Source organism: Oncorhynchus gorbuscha, linkage group LG26, assembly GCF_021184085.1.
Source record: "Oncorhynchus gorbuscha isolate QuinsamMale2020 ecotype Even-year linkage group LG26, OgorEven_v1.0, whole genome shotgun sequence".
Classification (NCBI taxonomy): Eukaryota; Metazoa; Chordata; class Actinopteri; order Salmoniformes; family Salmonidae; genus Oncorhynchus; species Oncorhynchus gorbuscha.
This window is the reverse complement of record NC_060198.1, coordinates 38290873-38310985: the sequence shown is the minus strand read 5'-3', so window position 1 is coordinate 38310985 and position 20113 is coordinate 38290873. Positions and strand designations below refer to the sequence as shown.

Here is a 20113-nt window from a genome sequence, read left to right as displayed (position 1 = left end):
ATTCTCTCAACCAGCTTCACCTGGAATGCTTATCGAAGCAGTCTTAAAGGAGTTCTCATGCGTGTCCAAACTTTTGTCCGGTACTGTATGTGACATACACCAGATAGGTGTAGTGAAATGTGTTGTTTTACAGGGTAAGCCATAGCTGTATGGTACCCCTGGAGCAATTAAGGTTAAGTGCCTTGCTCAAGGGTACATCAACAGATTTTTCACTTTGTCAGCTCGGGTATTCGAACCGATAACCTCTCGGTTATTAGCCCAACACTCTAACCACTAGGGTACCTGCTGTCCTCATCCTGATTTGGCAGAGCATGTTCAAACAAAGACACAGTCAGTCTGCATCCTGTATAATGTGTCATGCAGCTGGTATGTCACGTATTAGAGGCGTAATGAATCGTCTGTGTAGCTGCACTCGGCATGAAAAATGTGTGGGGCTCTCTGTAATCAATGCCGGAGCAATGTGAATTCATCAGGCCATTATTCTATTACGCTAATCATCTGGAGAAGCCGAGACAAACTACCAGCTCCACTCATGACATTGATCATGTGTAGGTATTCTATTAAACCTAATAATACACTTTCTTTTGGCTAAATCACCCCTGCACATTCCAATACCAAATGACTTCTGTTCATTCTATTAAAGTGAAACTACTCTCAATTATGTATCATAGTCCTATTTGCTGATCCTAATAGAGATGAAACACTTTCATTTTCCCACTTAATTATTCATATTTAACAGAGGTGCTGCGCCATCACACTCCAAAAGAGGCCTCCTCCTCTCCCGCACTTCTTATCTTCTTCTTCTTCCAGTCCCTCCTCTCTGTAGCATGGCAAGCAATTGAACATAATCCGTTTGAGTCCGTCCTTTGATGAAGAATGTGTTTTATGTTGACAAAGTTTTATTTGGGCTCCTCAAAAGAATCCACCTGATCCTTAGTGAGGAGTCGTTTTGAATGGGTTTATTTGGAATGAATATGTCTCATGGCTGGTTGGAATGCTGTGTGCCAAGGACAGTTAATTGAAGGTGAGTTGATAATGACCCAGCTGTCTCTGTGTTGTGGCCCCGCTCTCTCTGTCTACCATGTGTTCTCTGATAAGTAAATCCACTGTTTGGCCTGGCAGCGATGGACTTGTCACTTTCATGTCACAGCCTATGCTGTGTGTGTGTGTGTGTGTGTGTGTGTGTGTGTGTGTGTGTGTGTGTGTGTGTGTGTGTGTGTGTGTGTGTGTGTGTGTGTGTGTGTGTGTGTGTGTGTGTGTGTGTGTGTGTGTGTGTGTGTGTGTGTGTGTGTGTGTGTGTGTGTGTGTGTGTGTGTGTGAACCATTGGATGCTGGCTCCCCCAGGCAGCCTGTGTGTAGTCCTGGTCAACAGGGGGAGTAGGGTAGTCTCTTTAAAACTCTGCCACAGCCACACCTCTTTACACCAGGCTTTGGTTCAGTTCACTCAGAACGGCCATGTCAGCAGCCCTCTGCCCTGACCGCCTAACATCAAACCCAGTGTCCAGAAATGGCCCCTACCTACACGCTGCTACATTCCTCTCCACCTCCTCTCTCTTCTTCTGCTTCTGTGACCCCACCCTCCTCTCTCTCTCTCTCTCTCTCTCTCTCTCTCTCTCTCTCTCTCTCTCTCTCTCTCTCTCTCTCTCTCTCTCTCTCTCTCTCTCTCTGTCTCCTTCCCTCCATCTCTGTCTCCTTCCCTCCACCTCTCTCTCTGTCTCCTTCCCTCCATCTCCATCTCCCTCTCTGTCTCCTTCCCTCCATCTCTCTCTCTTTCTCCTTCCCTCCATCTCTCTCTCTTTCTCCTTCCCCCATCTCTCTTTGTCTACTTCCCTCCATCTCTCTCTTTCTCCTTCCCTCCATCTCTCTCTCTTTCTCCTTCCCCCATCTCTCTTTGTCTCCTTCCCTTCATCTCTCTCTCTATGTCTCCTTCCCCCCATCTCTCTCTCCTTCCCTTCATCTCTCTCTCTCTGTCTCCTTCCCTTCATCACCCTCCTCTCTCTCTCTCTCTCTCTCTCTCTCTCTCTCTCTCTCTCTCTCTCTCTCTCTCTCTCTCTCTCTCTCTCTCTCTCTCTCTCTCTCTCTCTCTCTCTCCCACCCTCCGTTGTGTTGTGATTCATTAACATGTCTGAAGTGGACATGGCGGCGTGGACTGGAGGAGCGTCATCTGAATCAATGCCCTCGCCTCCCAATCTGCCCTTTATCATGTTAATATGATTTCCATTGATGAAACACTTTTTCAAAATGGCATCCCTCTATGGTTTTACATATTGGCTTTTTAATTCAAGGCCCTCAGTGCCGCATCTTTCTTGTTGAGAGAGAGAGAGAGAGAGAGAGAGAGAGAGAGAGAGAGAGAGAGAGAGAGAGAGAGAGAGAGAGAGAGAGAGAGAGAGAGAGAGAGAGAGAGAGAGAGAGAGAGAGAGAGAGAGAGAGAGAGAGAGAGAGAGAGAGAGAGAGAGAGAGAGAGAGGCAGAGAGAGAGAGAGGCAGAGAGAGAGAGGCAGGAGAGAGAGAGAGAGAGCGAGCAGAGTGAAAATGAGACGGATGTTGCTTCACTGAGGAATTGACTGCGGGGCTGTCTTTCTGTGCGTGTGTGTGCTTGTGTGAGGGTGCACGCGCATGTGTGTGATGCATGAGGGACAGTGCTTTTCCTGCTCTGTCGCTGATGGAGTGTGTTATGTCGTTAGGCCCAGTTCAGAGCAGAGCAGAAGTCCCTCTGAACAATAGAATGGCAGTATGTCTGCCTCTATAGGGCCAGTGGACCAGCCCTACTAGTGCTAGTTAAACTGTTCTCATGGAGAGTAGTGTGTGCCTTGGCTGGCCTGTCACTCTCTCTTTCACAGCTAGCTAATGTCCTCACCGCCAGAACACTTTCAACTCCACTAGCCAGTGTTGCTACAAGTGTTAACAGTTTGTCTCAACAGTGAAGTTGCAGGAACAGTGTACCACAGTCATGCGTTTTAGCACTTAGATTTACAGACTTCTAAGCATTCTTACGGAGACGTATATGTGCTCTCCTTACTGGAGTTCATTTAACTCCAGGGGCCCTGTTGAAGAAAGCGGCAAAGACGCATATTTCAACTATCATCTCCAAACATTGTTTCATGGATCAAATGAATCCAAAAAAAGCATTGGTAATAGTGCAAGACATGTTTTATTTTGGCCTAGCTGGAAACCGCCAGTACTAGACAGAGTTTTACATCTCACCACCTCAGAGACGATCAATGTCTATGTCCGTTAGGAAAAATAACTGCATCGTTATTCTGATCGGATTATGACTCCTATGAGCTCAGAAACCATATGCAGTATTTAGAGGGTTATGAAAATCATTACCTTCTTCCTTCAGGCGATTACCAGTTTCCATAACAACCCTTAATGAACACTCAGCCAATCACCTGATGCCAACCGGATTAGCTGCTATCGATTCACGTGCATCATCTCAGTCATTCTACAGCCATAACCACCTTGAAGTACGTTCTAGGCTGTCATTACGGAGTTGACACCAGTTACTGTATATATACATTGTCTTAGCTCTTGGTATTGACTCAGAGCTTGGAGGGACTCTCCATCATACAACTCTAGTATCTCAACAGAGAGCTGGGTAGATCTGTGTTGAGCTCACTGATTAAGCAATGGCTCTTCCCTCTGTTGCAAACGACAAGCTGCCAGGGACTTTGGTTTTAAATTGTGCAATTAGTGATCTGGCATGCTTTGCTTGGCTTCAGCAAGACTCAAATCCCAGGCCAGCTCCTCACTGATGCACAGTCGACAACAAATACTCCAGGAGCATTTTTCCGACAAATTTATCAGAGCCCGGGCTTTCAACTCGCTTTCTGGCTACACTAACCTCGCTCAAATGCTTAGTTATTTACCTTTTTACAGTTGGGTAAACAGTAGTGATTGAGGTTATGGTATCGGGTGCAGTGGCTGCAATGCTATTTCACATTCAGAACAGCAAAACCCCAGCTACAAGGTGAAAGTAATCATTATGATGTTGGTACACCAGGCCTAGTCTGTGAATATCATGCCAGATAGAGACAGCCAGTAGCAGAGAAATCAAACTAGGTGAAATACAGGGTGTTAGCGATTACATATCGCATGCAGAACATTCTATGCATAATGTGGTCCACACAGGAGTATGAAAGGAATGGAGTAAGTCACATAGGTTGTGGGTCTACATACCGGATCAGTTCTCCCTTGATCATTCCTCCTCCAAAATTGGACTCTATTACGTAAAATTGTCGTGAAGGTCGGCATATATATATATATATATATATATATATATATATATATATATATATATATATATATATATATATATATATATATATATAACTTAACCTTAGATAACATTAAGAGAGTCTTAGATAATAGCTTTAATATTTAATTTCCCCTTTGAAGTCATTGCCGGGAACATTAGAAATTCAACAAGAATTTGGGAGAACTTGTTGTCACAAAAAGATTCTTTTGACATGTATTTTTAATCACTAACTTGTTTGAGTAGAATCTTGGCAGCCTTCTAAACTGCTTTCATTTCTGCAGTGGTTTGATTCATGACTAAAGCCAAGCATCAGAGGCCTAGAGTCTGACCAGTTGGGATTTCATGTGCCTTGCCGATAGATAAAAAAACTTGCAAAGTTGCAAAAGAAAATACTCTGAGTTACAAGTAGCATTTCCCCATGCATTCACAGCTTCACACTACAGCTGGGTGCTAAACATCCTGTTTCACGTAGACAAAAGTGTTATTGGGAACGGCATCACGCTACATGTGTAAGGAGATGTTTCATTGTTACCACTGTTGTATGTGTAGTGGTAATTAACATTCGTAGGCCTATATTTGCGTTAACCATTGCAAATTAGATGCATTTCTCTGCTTTTCATCAGGGACAAAACAACAGTATTTTTCTCTAACTCATTTGAAAGGAGCTGATATATTCTCTTCTACATGTATACTATGCTTTAGCCTGCAAACCAATGGTATTCAAACCAATGGTATTCAAACCAATGGTATTCAAACCAATGGCATTCAAACCAATGGCATTCAAACCAATGGCATTCAAACCAATGGTATTCAAACCAATGGTATTCAAACCAATGGAATTCAAACCAATGGCATTCAAACCAATGGCATTCAAACCAATGGTATTCAAACCAATGGCATTCAAACCAATGGTATTCAAACAAATGACATTCAAACCAATGGCATTCAAACCAAAGGTTTTCAATCTTTTTCCCAATAATTTCTCGCGACCCCACCCCAAATCTAATGACACAACCAAAAGAAATTGAATTTATTGTTCTCAAAAAAACATATATTTTTCCAATGGAGTTCCCCAGCGACCCCTGAATACCCCTGCTGTAAAGGCATCTAGAGAGCTAGACTTACAGCACATGTACCACAGACATTAAATGAGAGAACTGATAGACAAAAACTATTCTCTGAAAACATGACTGTCGTGCAGCCTAGACACAAAGATATCAACACAGGATTTTAAATCGCATCTGATTAAAAAAAATATGTACAATATGAGATTTTGTTAGATGAACATGTATATATATCATCCAACACCACAACCAAAGTTTTGACAATGTCCTTGTATATTCTTCACACATCCAGTATCAGACTTTTCCCTTGTCCTCAGCTATGTGTAGTCCAATCTATGATGTAATGTCCAGAGTGGGGCTCCTGGGGTTTTGGACTGTAGTAATGCAGTGAGGGAGCCCAGTGTGTTTGGACCTCTCGGTCCTGCTCTGTTCCCCTGCTCTGTTCCCCTGCTCTACTCCCAAAGCAAACATAGCAATTACAGCCGCTGTCAGTCAGTGTCAGACACAGCATCGGTGATCAATTGTGACTGCTGGACCCTGGATATTAGACGTGTCTGTGTCATAGAACATGCAGGGGAGGTAAATCCTCCCCCAGCTACGTAGCTCTTCCAGGCCTGCCGTTCACTCCTCTCCTCTCCTCTCCTCTCCTCTCCTCTCCTCTCCTCTCCTCTCCTCTCCTCTCCTCTCCTCTCCTCTCCTCTCCTCTCCTCTCCTCTCCTCTCCTCTCCTCTCCTCTCCTCCCCCAGCTACGTAGCTCTTCCAGGCCTGCCGTTCTCTCCTCTCCTCTCTTCTCCTCTCCTCTCCTCTCCTCTGCTCTCCTCTCCTCTCCTCTCCTCTCCTCTCCTCTCCTCTCCTCTCCTCTCCTCTCCTCTCCTCTCCTCTCCTCTCCTCTCCTCTCCTCTCCTACTGGATCCAAGGGGGATCCATTTTGTGGGCTGCTTTTTCCCAAGCAACATGGGCAGGTTAGGTCTATGCCACTCAAAGCACAACCTAATCTCCATCACCAAATAAACAAACTACTCAATGTTTTGCTTCCACAGTTCCTTTAAAATATCTACCTAGTCTCCTACATGGTGCAAAACCTCTTTAGCAGAAAGCACCACGACTCTAGTCGCCCAGTAACACAGCAATGTCTTTGTATCTCTGGCATATCTTTATACCATTCTCCCTCAGTGGTAGTGACTCTCTCATCCCCCCACTGTATAGAATGAGATACACCACATCCATACATTCACACACAGTCTGGAGGGAGAGAAGAGAGGCTGTGTGTCTGTCTCAATCCCCAGCCTGGACTATACCGTGTAAGTTAACAGCCATACACACTGACCTCAGAGCTGTTGTTTAATCATCAGGGCATTTTAATGGCTTGTCAGAGTAATGAAATATGGTTGGAGGCTACCTGGTGCAAACATTACTATAAATCCCTCTCACACAAGCTGACGTGGGGCTTAATGGTTATAAATCATCACTTTAGGGAGAGAAAAATGACAGCTATTAAAATAATGAATGGGATGATTAATTTTTCACATTAAAGATTAAAAGCTATGAGAGGTATCATTAGATATTTGAGCTGCCGTAAACGTTTGAAAGTGAGAGCTTATTTTCCGCAGTTTATGACGCCCTCCGTTTCTTCATTGTCATCCAAGTTTCTGCCCAAGTTGGCTGTCTGGGCTGCACTGACAGAGGCATTCCTTCCTCCTAATTTGTGCTGTTGTAAAAATGCTCAGAGGAGAAGCCTTGAAGAACAGTCATGGCTGCAGGCAGTACAGGGCCTCCACAGCCACTCTGCAGGGGCTCCCAAGGCTCTCACAGGCATCTTCAAAACCTCCCAAATTATTTCACCCTCTAAAGCTGTCAGGGCCGACTTAATAGGAACCAGAGGAAGTGATAGGGGGCTAGTTTGGGGTTTGATTAAATCATGTTGTCATGTTGGAAGGCTATGAGCTATTAGCTATATAATATTAGTGGGTAACTGTATTAGCAACTGATTATTCAGCCCTGTGCATACATGACATACTTAGGGAGAACGCATATGCACACACATGCTCAGTGGGCTTACATAAATCCCCATGTATAGACAACCAATGACAGGCTCTCTCTATCTCGCCGATGGCTCCCAAGAGAAGGTGCTTTATAGCACAACAATTCCTAATTCAGCTTTCACTTCTATGGGACCTGCCATGTTGTTCACACATACGGTATATCACCCAAATTGCAAGGCAAAAGATTAGAGGGAGAAGCATAATTAGAGCATTAATAACCATGCATGTTAGGGAACATAAGTAATTGAGTTTTTCATGATGAATGGGAATCCAAACAAGGCAGGAGAGAGTGAAAGGCTCCATTAGATATTCCAGGCATGGTTCAGTCTCAGTAGAGGCGTGAATATCACACTTTTCCCACTGTTGCCCAATTATTTTTTGTGTTCCCAGGCAATGATAGAATTGCTTGTCCAACTGCAGCCTTCAAAGGGATAATCTAATCGTCTCATTGAAGCAACGGCTCCATTTGTTGGCACCGAAAGAAGCATTGGTTAGTAAAGTGATCCGCTCAGAACAGAGCCAGGTATTTGTTTAGCTAACTAACTTATTTACAAAGCAGTGGGACATTTAAAGAACTCCTCTGGCATTCTGCGTGCATAGTTCCTTTTTCATTTAGGCTTCTCTCACTCTTCCTCTCTTCCCTGTGTTTTATTTCATCCCCTGTCACCGGAGACAGTTGTGATGGCTGCCCACACCTCCTTCATGTGTTTCCAGCCCTTCTCTCTGCTTCGTCTGCTAATGATCCAGGGAGACCAAATACAGGGCCGCGCTGGAACAAAATGGCCGCCAGAGCTGCCCGCTTATATCTCAGCCCTCCCTCCCCAAATCAATTCTGACATTTAATTCTGCCCTTATAGAAGGTAATGGTGCATTCAGGGGTTGTTACCGATAATGTTGAAATGGTATTGCTTGGCTTCACTGAACAGACGAACTCCAACCTCTGCTGCTGAATGGTCTTTTGGTTTTCCCTCCCCAGGTTGCCTTGCTTGCGATCTTGTGTTTTCTTTATGAATATCGGGCTTAAATGTTGATATTTACCAAATGAAATATCTTTGTTGGTCCATCCGAGGAAACATCCCACTGGGCATACATTGGTTGAATCAACGATGTTTCCACTTCATTTTAATGAATTTATGTTGAACCAATGTGGAATTAACGTTGAATTGTGCCCAGTGGGATATGTCTCGTCTTGACAGAAAAGCAGCCATAGTTCTTACCAGCCCCTCTATTTCTAGCAGCAGAACTCTTTAAGTCAGTTAGTCAATATGTTGTTTCTAATATATTATTTAATGGCTTTGACTTGTTGTGTATCAGAATGTCATGAACAACTGGTTCAGTTTTTGCAGTCGTAATCATGTTGAGAGGAATCACAGAGCCAGATGTCGAGGACTCATTTTACAGTGTTTATGCTTTCCTCCAAGTTTATGTAAAATTAATCCATTCCCTGGTTTATTTATCCCCATTTGTACAGTCTCAACAATTAGTAAATTCCCAATCAACAGCAGAGAAGAAATTGCTTTTAATTACTTTTGATAAATGACTAATTGTGTTGGCATGGCTCCCTGCAAATGCTTAATTGGGAGGAGGGCGGGGTGAGAAGGCGGGCTCAGCGAGATGGGATTTCTGGGGGATGAAATCAATGCAGTTTTCTCTGTGGTTCACCGGCTGGGCTGCTGGGCTCCAGCCAACCTGAGGCCTGCTCAGATACACAGCTCAGCAGAAACATTCACAGTAGGAGAGCACTCACACCCTTAAACAACACACACGCACGCAAGCAGGCAGGCAGGGACACGCGCGCAAACAAATAAACACACACACACATTTGACTCGTTGAAAATGTCTGAGAAATGTAAATGTCTGCAACTGCCTGCCTTGGTCCTCCTGTCTAAACTGAGGATGTGTTGCCTTGTGTCTACAGGGTTCGTTAGTATCAACAGTGAGTGAATCACCCAGCTTTGGCCCGTCCGGCGTTACCTGTACATGGAGACCCCCAGCTGGGCAGGTACATCCCTCTGCCTCTCTCTCTCCAACACACACACACACACACACCTGCTCTCTCTCTCCCTGCCTCTCTATTACACACACACACACACACACACACACACACACACACACACACACACACACACACACACACACACACACACACACACACACACACACACACACACACACACACACACACACACACACACACACACACACACACACACACACACACACCTGCTCTCTCTCTACCTGCCTCTCTATTACACACACACACACACACACACACACACACACACACACACACACACACACACACACACACACACACACACACACACACACACACACACACACACACACACACACACACACACACACACACACACACACACACACACACACACACCTGCTCTCTCTCTACCTGCCTCTCTATTACACACACACACACACACACACACACACACACACACACACACACACACACACACACACACACACACACACACACACACACACACACACACACACACACACACACACACACACACACACACACACACACGGTCTTGCACAACTAACCTTGTGGGGACATTCAATTCAGTCCCATTCAAAATCTTATTTTCTTTAACCCCTAACCTGTACCCAAACCTCAACCCTAACCCTAAACAAACCCTAGCTCTTAACCCTAGACCTAATTCTAACCCTAGCACTAATTCTAACCTTAAGCCTAAACCCCCTAGAAATAGCATTTGACCTTGTGGGGTATAACAAAATGTCCCCAGTTGGTCAAATGTTTGTTTGTTTATTATACTTGTGGGAATTCTGGTCCAACAAGTATAGTTAAACGTGTCCACACGCACACGCACGCGCACACACACACACACACACACACACACACACACACACACACACACACACACACACACACACACACACACACACACACACACACACACACACACACACACACACACACACACACACACACACACACACACACACACACACACACACACACACACACACTCTTATACTCTCTCTATTACACAAACACACACACACCCATACTCGCTCTCTCTGTACCTGTTTTCTCTGCATGTGTGTATCCTCTGTCATTACACCTTTGTGTGTACTTCTTTAAAACACCAACTTCAAGACAGTCAATCAACCTGATGTGGTCAGATAGCGGAAGACTAGCTCGGCTCCTCCACAAGGCTTTCATCCATATGGCCGTGGCCCAGGCAGGGGCCCATGTGTGTGTTCCCTGCTCCCCTGGCTGGCCTCGCAGGAGCCATACAGCAGGTGGCATTGAGGATCAATGGGCCTTCTTCTCTCTCCTCCCCTCCCCTGCCTCTCCCTCTCTACCATGAGATTCTCTCTCCTCCCCTCCCCTACCTCTCTCTCTCGCTCGCTCTCTCTTGCTCTCTCTCTCCTCACCTCCCCTACCTCTCTCTCAAGCTCTCTCACTCTGCCATTACCTCCTCTTCTCCTCTCCTCTCCTCTCCTCCCTGCCTCTCTCTCTCTCTCTCTCTCTCTCTCTCTCTCTCTCTCTCTCTCTCTCTCTCTCTCTCTCTCTCTCTCTCTCTCTCTCTCTCTCTCTCTCTCTCTCACTCTCTGCCATTACCTCCCATGCCTCTCTCTCTCTCTCTCTCTCTCTCTCTCTCTCTCTCTCTCTCTCTCTCTCTCTCTCTCTCTCTCTCTCTCACTCCCTCTCTCACTCTCTGCCATTACCTCCTCTCTCCTCACCTCCCGTGCCTCCTTCTCTGCCATTACCTTTCCACTCCACAACCATCAGCCTCTAGCCTCCACTGGCGAGGGCCAAGAGGAGTGCCCATTGAACCTTACCACATCACACTGGGATAAAGAGTGCAGTTTTCCATTAGACTAATTGCTTGGTTATAGTTCTATATTATTGCGGTGATCAGCGGTGTGGTGTGGTAATGATGGACATCCAGTGCTCCTGTGCTAGCTGGTGGGTGCTCCCCCCCCCCAAACTGCCCTCACACAGTGCTGCTAACTATGCTCATACACGAAACAGGAGCCAAAATGCAGCTACACGCTGATAAAAAAACCCAAGTGTAAACAAAAAGGCTCCCCAAATGTTTTGATATAAGATTTTAATCAAATTGCTTAATCTCTTTGCATTCTCAACAGGTGCAACATTCCAATGATTTATGAAATAAACACTCAAGTTCTAGAGCCTGTTAATTTGCCGCTGTTAAAAACAGACAATATGGTACTAATTGGCTCTAATTTACCGTGGCCTCCAGTTAGACTTTCTTATATAATCACGATATAAGTATAATGAAAATTTGTTTTCAAGGCAGCTTGGGTCTCGTCCCCTGTCAAACAGAGCTCATTGACTACAATATTAGATTTCTCCCTCCTGCGCACTTTGTTCTTCTCTGTGTGTCAGCAGACCCCTGAAGAGCTTCTTTTCACTCATATCTAGGACATATGACTCTGTATTACTCCTGGGTGTGAAGTCCTAGTGTGCTATATTGGTACAAATGGACGGCTTCCCCAATCAGCCATCACACTAGAAGCTTTCAATCAGCAGGCGGAGAAGATGGAGATAACAATGAGTTCATTTAGCCACAAAGACTTTGTATGTATAATATTCCTTCAAGAGATAATATAACTGGTTCAACTGTTAGCTCGGCTTAGTGTGAGGCATCTGGTGGTGGTCTAACCGGTCCTAAACATCTCACTCTGCATGGTTGGCCTGTGGGATTCCTTCAAAAATAGGTCATGATTGTTACAGCCACACTGATTATCTTCCTGCTCTTATTTCACTATATAAAAGGGGCCGGGATAGAAAATCCTTGGCCGTTGTATTTTTTTCTCCAGGTGTGGGTATTGATCTTTGCCTTTGCTGCAGGGGAGTCTGTTCACTTAAAAGGTCCACTGATGTAGCAGGGCTTATTAAACAAATAGCCACAGAACAAGGCCACAATCGCTTTGAATCACGGACGAGGTTGGCTGTCTCAAAGCACCGCCGTATTAAATATGGAACACTCCTCTAACAAGGTGTGTAATCTATTTTAATCACATCATATTTGATCAAACAAGGAGAAGGTTGAAAATAACTAAGGGAGAAATGGTGGGGATTTGGGGGGTGAATTGTATTTTGAAATTGAATGTGACGGCTGGAGACTGAGCTGGATTCTCCATGCATGGCTTCATAATGAAGGCGGACAAATGGTCAGTTATGGCTATAACTGTAGTGGTAGCTGGAGAATAGGAGTAACGTCAGGGGTAATTCAGTGGCAGTAATACATTCACCTCATAGGGATGTTAGCTGGAGTTAGACGTGGATCAGGAGCTGTGGGGCTGCTGTGATGGTTGTTATCTCTTTCTGGTATCACTGTACTGGCAGATGAACATTGAAAACATTGAGAAGTTGTAGGTTATACAGGGACTCTCTCCTCCTCAGGCCCTGTGGCAGAACACCATCTATTCTGCTATTATACCACCCCTGTACAGCAACACATTTCCTCACTTCTCATATTATTTCCCCCTCTCTCTCTTCCTTTTCTCCATTGGGTTCCGATTCTCCATTTCTTTCTATTTTATATACGGTGTTTCTGTCTGTCACAGACACACATACACGGATGGACACACACACACCTGGATGTAACACTGTGTTGATGATGGGCAGAGTTGAGGGAATGACTTGTGCTAGTCATGACAATTCAGGCAATCATCTGTTATACACATCTCACACTGGCTGGGCTCATGGGCTAGTGTTTTCAATCGTCTTTTTTCCTTCAGTCAGAAATTGTTCCTGACACTCTGACACTACACTAGGTTATGAATATATGAATATGTAGCGACCACATACACCCCACAGGTCAGACAAGTTAATGGATAAAGAACCAAATTATAGACCATAAGAAATACCACTTGTGGAATTGGTAGATAGACAGTACTAAAGTTATCTTATTGACATTAGAGGTTTTACATTTGAAATTATTAACTCTAAATACACCTTACTAATAGCAATGCATCGATTTTAATCGGAATATGCCATTCAAACTGTGTGAAATTATGGTCCTTTCAAAGTAAACACCCAATGCATTTCTAAATTCAAAATGGAATTGTTCAGTATCTCTTCCTCTGTTCCATTCTCTTTCTTTCGTTCTCTCCATCGTCTTCTCGGTCTCTCACTCACATATAATTAGCTTACTTTGTGATTAATAGTTTAGATTTCACCGATTTTCAAAATTCCTCCTGTGTTACCGCCGGCAGTGTTTTCCTCAGCCCCCTCGCATGGCCGTAGGAGCTCCTCCACAGTGGAAGGGATTGGGGGAGAGGAGGAGGTGGGAGGGGGGTGCCTGCGTCTTTAAAAGTGAGGAGCGAGGGAGCGGGCGGGCGGCTAGCTGGATTGTGCTGACGGCAGGGCTTTGGTTCAGAGCATGCCCATTAGAGGGAGCCATAAATCCTAGGCTCTCCGGGCCTGGCTGTGTCAGCAGTCCACTGAATGAATTGATTTTAAACGTCACCGGAAAAAAAAGAGGGAGAGAGAGACTCTTTAATTCAACCTCCAGCAGAAACCTCTTTTCTCTCCCTCTGCTTCTCAATTCAGAAGTGTCATTGAAAAGGAGTGAAGTCCTGAAACACTGAACCTGTCAGCAGCAACAAGCCCTGGGCTACAGCCTCAGTCCCTCCACACACCTGTGATTTACAGGAAAGGGGGAAACAACATCACGCCACAAACCAAATGCATCTTAAATTCCAAACAGCATTTGTTCTTTCCCTCCAATGTTCAGTCCTCTTTTTAGATTACGGAGAGAAATGAGACATATCGTAAAAAATGTGCTCGGGCATTTGAATTTCAAATGTGTTAGATTTGGAAATTGATGTATGTGTTTGTCCATTTAGGAGCAGCATCCATGTGGGCATGCATTTATATATTATCAGCATCAATGAAAAGTTGTGTGTCGTAGCCCTCCCCTCTCGTCTCTGTACCCCCATCGGGGTGCCTGCCTGTGATGCTGTGAGGGGCCTTACTATGCTAACCATCACATAAAACACAGCACACATGTACTCAAACACACACGCTCACACTTTCATGCATACTTACACTAATTATGTGCTTACACTTACATTATGCTTAAACACACACAAGCATGTATACACGCACTTTTACTCTTTCAGACACACACACACACACACACACACACACACACACACACACACACACACACACACACACACACACACACACACACACACACACACACACACACACACACACACACACACACACACACACACACACACACACACACACACACACACACACACACACACACACACACCAGTATCCCCCGGTGTGTGTCAGTGTGCCAGCTGGAAGGGGTCATCCCCTGCCGTGCTGCCCTTTGTGTCCTGCTCTGTGGTAATGCTTGTTGGACCCTTTACCACTGCCGTTGTGTGACAGCGTGGGTGCATGCACTGGGCTCTGCTCCGCTCCGCGTGGCGCAGCGCCGTGTGGTGAGGTATTCCCCAGAGAGCCCAGCAGCAGAGGCAACAGCAGGGACTTCCTGAGAGTAGCGTGGCCAGGCAGGGTGAGGACTGACCCTCGTAAAAACCCCAGCCTCAGCCGACTGATGTGGAGCAGTTTGATGAGAGAGAAAGAGAGATAGAGAGAGATAGAGAGAGAGAGAGAGAGAGAGAGAGAGAGAGAGAGAGAGAGAGAGAGAGAGAGAGAGAGAGAGAGAGAGAGAGAGAGAGAGAGAGAGAGAGAGAGAGAGAGAGAGAGAGAGAGAGAGAGAGAGAGAGAGAGAGAGAGAAGGCAGCATCCTCTCTGGCTCATTACACTGTTTAAAGAGCCGGCGCCTCTGAATCACCTGCCCAGCTCCACGCCTCAAATAAGCCCAGCCACCAGGGATCATACATCAACTTCTCCATCAGTCCCCCGGTGCCGATTTCTCACCATTCTCCCCCTCCCAATCCAACCAGCCGCATATCACATTCACATGTATGGAATTCAGCTGAACAGATAATGCTGAGAATCAAACAGAATACATTGCCCGAGTGCAGAATTATTGAATAATGCAGAGTGAATATAGGAGTGTGACAATTTAATGTGCCTCATCATGTAAACCTGTTAATTGAATGTTTTGCATATACGACAAGCAACATCCATGGCCCAGTTGTGTTACATGAACAGCCTTGATGCTTGGTTCTTCCTCATCTCAAAAGCACACTTTCTCATGCCTAATTACCCCGAGGCTCTGGGCTGGAGGAAGGAGCGACTGGCGACGTATTACGATACAGATTGCGAGTATATTTCACTTTGAAAAATGGGCAAAGCACACAGGAGTAAGGGCTTGATTACAAGGAGCGGGGCATAGAGCCTCTACATCTTCCTCCTTCCTCCCCTCGTTTCAATTATGGCTGACTGGAGGCCTGCTGCTGCCACGTCCTCGAATAAAACTAAAATATGATAAAACTGGAATATCAGGCCCGCCACTGATTGAACCCCCGAGCCATGTAAGGGCTGTAAGATACTCCACATGTAATTACAACGTTTGCCAATATTTTTTGATGGGGGGCTCAACATGGATATGAGCGAGGGGCTGGAAGTAGGTGTGGGGTGTGTGGTGGTGGGGGGAGGGGGGGGGGCATGAGCAGTGCTTATGACACATGATAAAAGCACATTTCATTCTGACTTCCCTGAGGATAAGAAGAAACTTGCCTGTGTATATCCGTTCCACTGTCTTCTTCCTCTGCATAAGTGTACTGGTGTTGTTTTGAAGTCGGAGGATCATTACTCATGTGTAAGATGCATAAGCTCAGAAGATCTGCTGTCATAACACTGCAGACGGTGGTGCCGTGAATGCAAAAGAGGTGCATCTTCCTCTGGATGTGGAAAATTGAATATTAAGCTATATCATTTTAAGCACACAATAAAAACATGTAATTTCATCCAAACTAGCATTCCTCGTCATAACAGGTAGGACTGAGAATGTAGGGTAGAAATCTGTGCTCTCTCTCTCTCTGCCATGTTCTCTGAACAGTTACCCTTTACGCCCCCTGACCCCCACAGATGCAGGTTGTGTCTCCCTGATGTCAGTGTTAATCATAGTCCAGCGCTCTGACCTGCCTGGTTCCCCCCGCCCCCTATCCAGCGCCCCCCACCCATGACAGAGTCATGCTCTACCACACACAGCTTTACCAGGGGAAGCCTCTGCCAACATGGAAAGCTTCCTGTTCACATTGTGAGCTTGATAAGGATAGTGAAATGATAGACTAGCCACTGAATAGGCTAGTGTTTGTTTTGGCTGGTGTATTGAATAACAACAACTGGGATGGTCTGAAATTGGTAAATCTCTGGTTCATGGCTAGTACGGAGAGGTATCAGAGGATTCTTGTTGTTTTGAGTGTTGGATCGTGTCATAATGAAGCTAGCTGCCTTTGAAAGTGAATGAGGAGATAGATCTCTTCGCTGAGGGAAGAGCGTGCCGCCACGGCAGAATCACAGTGGAGAGAAATCCAACCCTCTCGTTCGTCCCACTATGAAGGATTCAATCACACATCTGGCCCTCTGACCCGTCCCCTCACACACTAACAGCCAGGCTGGTCTCCAAAGAGCAGAGACGGATCACAGGAAGGCGGGATGTGTGGAAGCTAGAGCATGCCACCTCTCAGGACTTCTATCATAGGAGAAATTGAGAGTTGTCGCAGTGGAGAGTGACTAGCATGGTGGTGCATAGATACATTGACCCAGCGAATGACTTGGACAGTGCAGTAAAAGTGCTGAGGTTGAAATGAAGCTGTTATCTCTGGCAATGATCACTAGCGAGGCAAGAAGCACCGGTGCAAAGGCCTGTTTGCTTTACTGTTATTGTCTCTCTGTGTTGGTCCCCCCCTTCAAACAACCCTCAGGTTCAGCTCTTTTCTAACATCACACACATTTCCCTATATATTTATAACCCTTCCTCTGACACCACCTTGAATTAAGGTCCTGAATGGCAGGAAGCTTGGCCCCAGTGATGTACTGGACTGTACGCACTACCCTCTTTAGTGCCTTGCGGTCGGAGGCAGAGTAGTTGCCATACCAGGCGGTGATGCAATCAGTCAGGATGCTCTCGATAGTGCAGCTGTATAACGTTTTGAAAATCTGAGGACCCATGCCAAGTCTTTTCAGTTTCCAGAGGGGGAATAGGAGTTGTCGTGCCGTCTTCACAACTGTTTTGTGTGTTTGGACCATGACAGTAATTTGGTGATGTGGACACCAAGGAACATGAAGCTCTCAACCTGCTCCACTACAGCCCCGTCGATGAGAATGGGGGGGTGCTCAGTCCTCCTTTTTCTGTAGTCCACGATCATCTCCTTTGTCTTGATCACGTTGAGGGAGAGGTTGTCATCCTGGCACCACACTGCCAGGTCTCTGACTTCCTCCCTATAGGCTGTCTCATCATTGTCGGTGATCAGGCCTACCACTGTTGTGTCGTCTGCAAACTTAATGATGGTGATGGAGTCATCCTTGGCCATGCAGTCATGGGTGAACAGGGAGTACAGGAGGGGACTGAGCACACACCCCTGGGGGGCCCCCGTGTTTAGAATCAACGTGGCAAATTTGTTGTTAACTACGCTGGCTACGGAGAGCGTGATCATACAGTCATCCGGAGCAGCTGATGCTCTCATGCATGCTTCAGTGTTGCTTGCCTCGAAGCGAGCATAGAAGATATTTAGCTCGTCTGGTAGGCTTGTGTCACTGGGCAGCTCGCGGCTGTGCTTCCCTTTTGTAGTCTGTAATAGTTTGCAAGTTCTGCCACATCCGACGAGTGTTGAAGCCGGTGTAGTACGATTCAATATTAGTCCTGTATTGACGCTTTGCCTGTTTGATGGTTCTTTGGAGGGCATAGTGGGATTTCTTATAAGCATCCGGGTTAGAGTCCCACTCCTTGAAAAAAGCAGCTCAGTGTGGATGTTGCCTGTAATCCATGGTTTCTGGTTGGCTTATGTACGTATGGTCACTTTCGGGACCACATCATCGATGCACTTATTGATGAAGCCAGTGACTGATGTGGTGTACTCCTCAATGCCATCGGAAGAATCTCGGAACATATTCCAGTCTGTGCTAGCAAAACAGTCCTTTAGCTTAGCATCTTAGTGTCATCTGACTACTTCCTTATTGAGCAAGTCACTGGAACTTCCTGCTTGAGTTTTTGCTTGTAAGCAGGAATCAGGAGGATTGAGTTATGGTCAGATTTGCCAAATGTAGGGCGAGGGAGATCTTTTTACAAATCTCTGTGTGTGGAGTAAAGGTGGTCTAGAGTTGTTTTCCCCCTCTGGTTGCACATTTAACATGCTGGTAGAAATGAGGTAAAACATATTTAAGTTTCTCTGTATTAAAGTCCGCCACCTCTTGATGAGCATTTTCTTGTTTGCTTATGGTCTTATACAGCTCATTGAGTGCCGTCTTAGTGCCTGCATCAGTTTGTGGTGGTAAATAGACAGCTACGAAAAATGTAGATGAAAACTCTCTTGGTAAATAGTATGACCTACAGCTTATCATGAGATACACTACCTCAGGCGAGCAAAACCTCGGAACTTCCTTAATATTCGATTACGTGTGCCAACTGTTATTTACAAATAGACACAGACCACCACCCCTTGTCTTACCGTAGGCAGCTGTTCTATCTTGCCGATGCATCGAAAACTCACCCAGCTGTATTTTATCCATGCCGTCGTTCAGCCACGACTTTGTGAAAGATAAGATATTACAGTTTTTAATGTCCCGTTGGTAGTATACTCTTGATCAGAGCTCATCCATTTTGTTATCCAATGATTGCACGTTGGCTAATAATATTAATGGTAGCGGGGGATTACTCACCGTCGGATCCTTACAAGGCACCCGACCTTCGTCCCCGATATCTCCATGTGGATGACGGGGATTTGGGCCATGCCGAGTGTCTGAAGTAAATTCTTCATGTCCATCTAGTTAAAGAAAAATATGTCGCTGTCCTGATATCCAGAAGCTCTTTTCGGTCATAAGAGACAGTGGCAGAAACGTTATGTACAAAATAAGTTACAAATAATGTCAAAAAACACACAATAGCACAATTGGTAGGATCCCGTAAAATGGCAGCCATCTCATCCGGCGCCATCTGCATACATTATCTTGGGCCGATCCGGTGATAAGTTTGCTCATTAGAAGTTTGGAGGCTCATAACGTTCTATCTATCTTCTTCTTCCTGAGACGACAGTGAGCAGTGAGTGAGGGGAGCCTAGTAAGGTGGAGATGCTAGCTCTGTCACTGGAGGTATGTTGACACCCCATGAGTAATCTGGTGCATGCTAAACAGAGGGTCGAGGTGTCACTGGAACACCTCAGCAACTGGCACATGGGTAATTACTCTTCCAGCGTGGGCGCGGCTCAACGTTTTCAAACCTTTTCTTTCTCCAATCATAGTTGATGGATTGAGTGGAAGAGGGCGATCATCTGGTTCTTAGCAGGCTCACTGAGCGTGGTAGGCCTTCGTTGATTAATGATATCTGCCGCAAGTCACCAAAAGTGGAAATTAAGTATTTCTGTTTAAATGTAACATTTGTCTCCTTTGCTCGTGTTGAGAAAGGCATTTGTCAAAATCCCCAGCTTTGGCGAAAGGTGGATTTCCTCTGGGAGCACACTGGGAATTACTCCCTACTTTCACATTAATGCCATTCAGTGTTCCCTGTTTTATTTCTTGAATCTACTTTCACCCATTGGCCTTTGCCAGGTATTTTGAATATTGAACCGTTATTT

At 45.5% G+C, this 20113-nt stretch overlaps 1 protein-coding gene across 4 annotated transcripts in view; it reads left to right on the top strand.

The window, feature by feature from the left end:
- The window catches only part of LOC124015975 (RNA binding protein fox-1 homolog 3-like), a 459039-nt gene that overhangs the window by 194527 nt on the left and 244399 nt on the right, over window positions 1-20113 (top strand). For all 4 annotated transcript variants that reach the window (XM_046331482.1, XM_046331483.1, XM_046331479.1 and 1 more), the window contains one exon: window positions 9282-9365. In XM_046331482.1, coding sequence (XP_046187438.1) covers window positions 9344-9365 — 22 coding nt within the window. In that variant the 5' untranslated portion in view covers window positions 9282-9343. The remainder of the gene's footprint in view (window positions 1-9281; window positions 9366-20113) is intronic.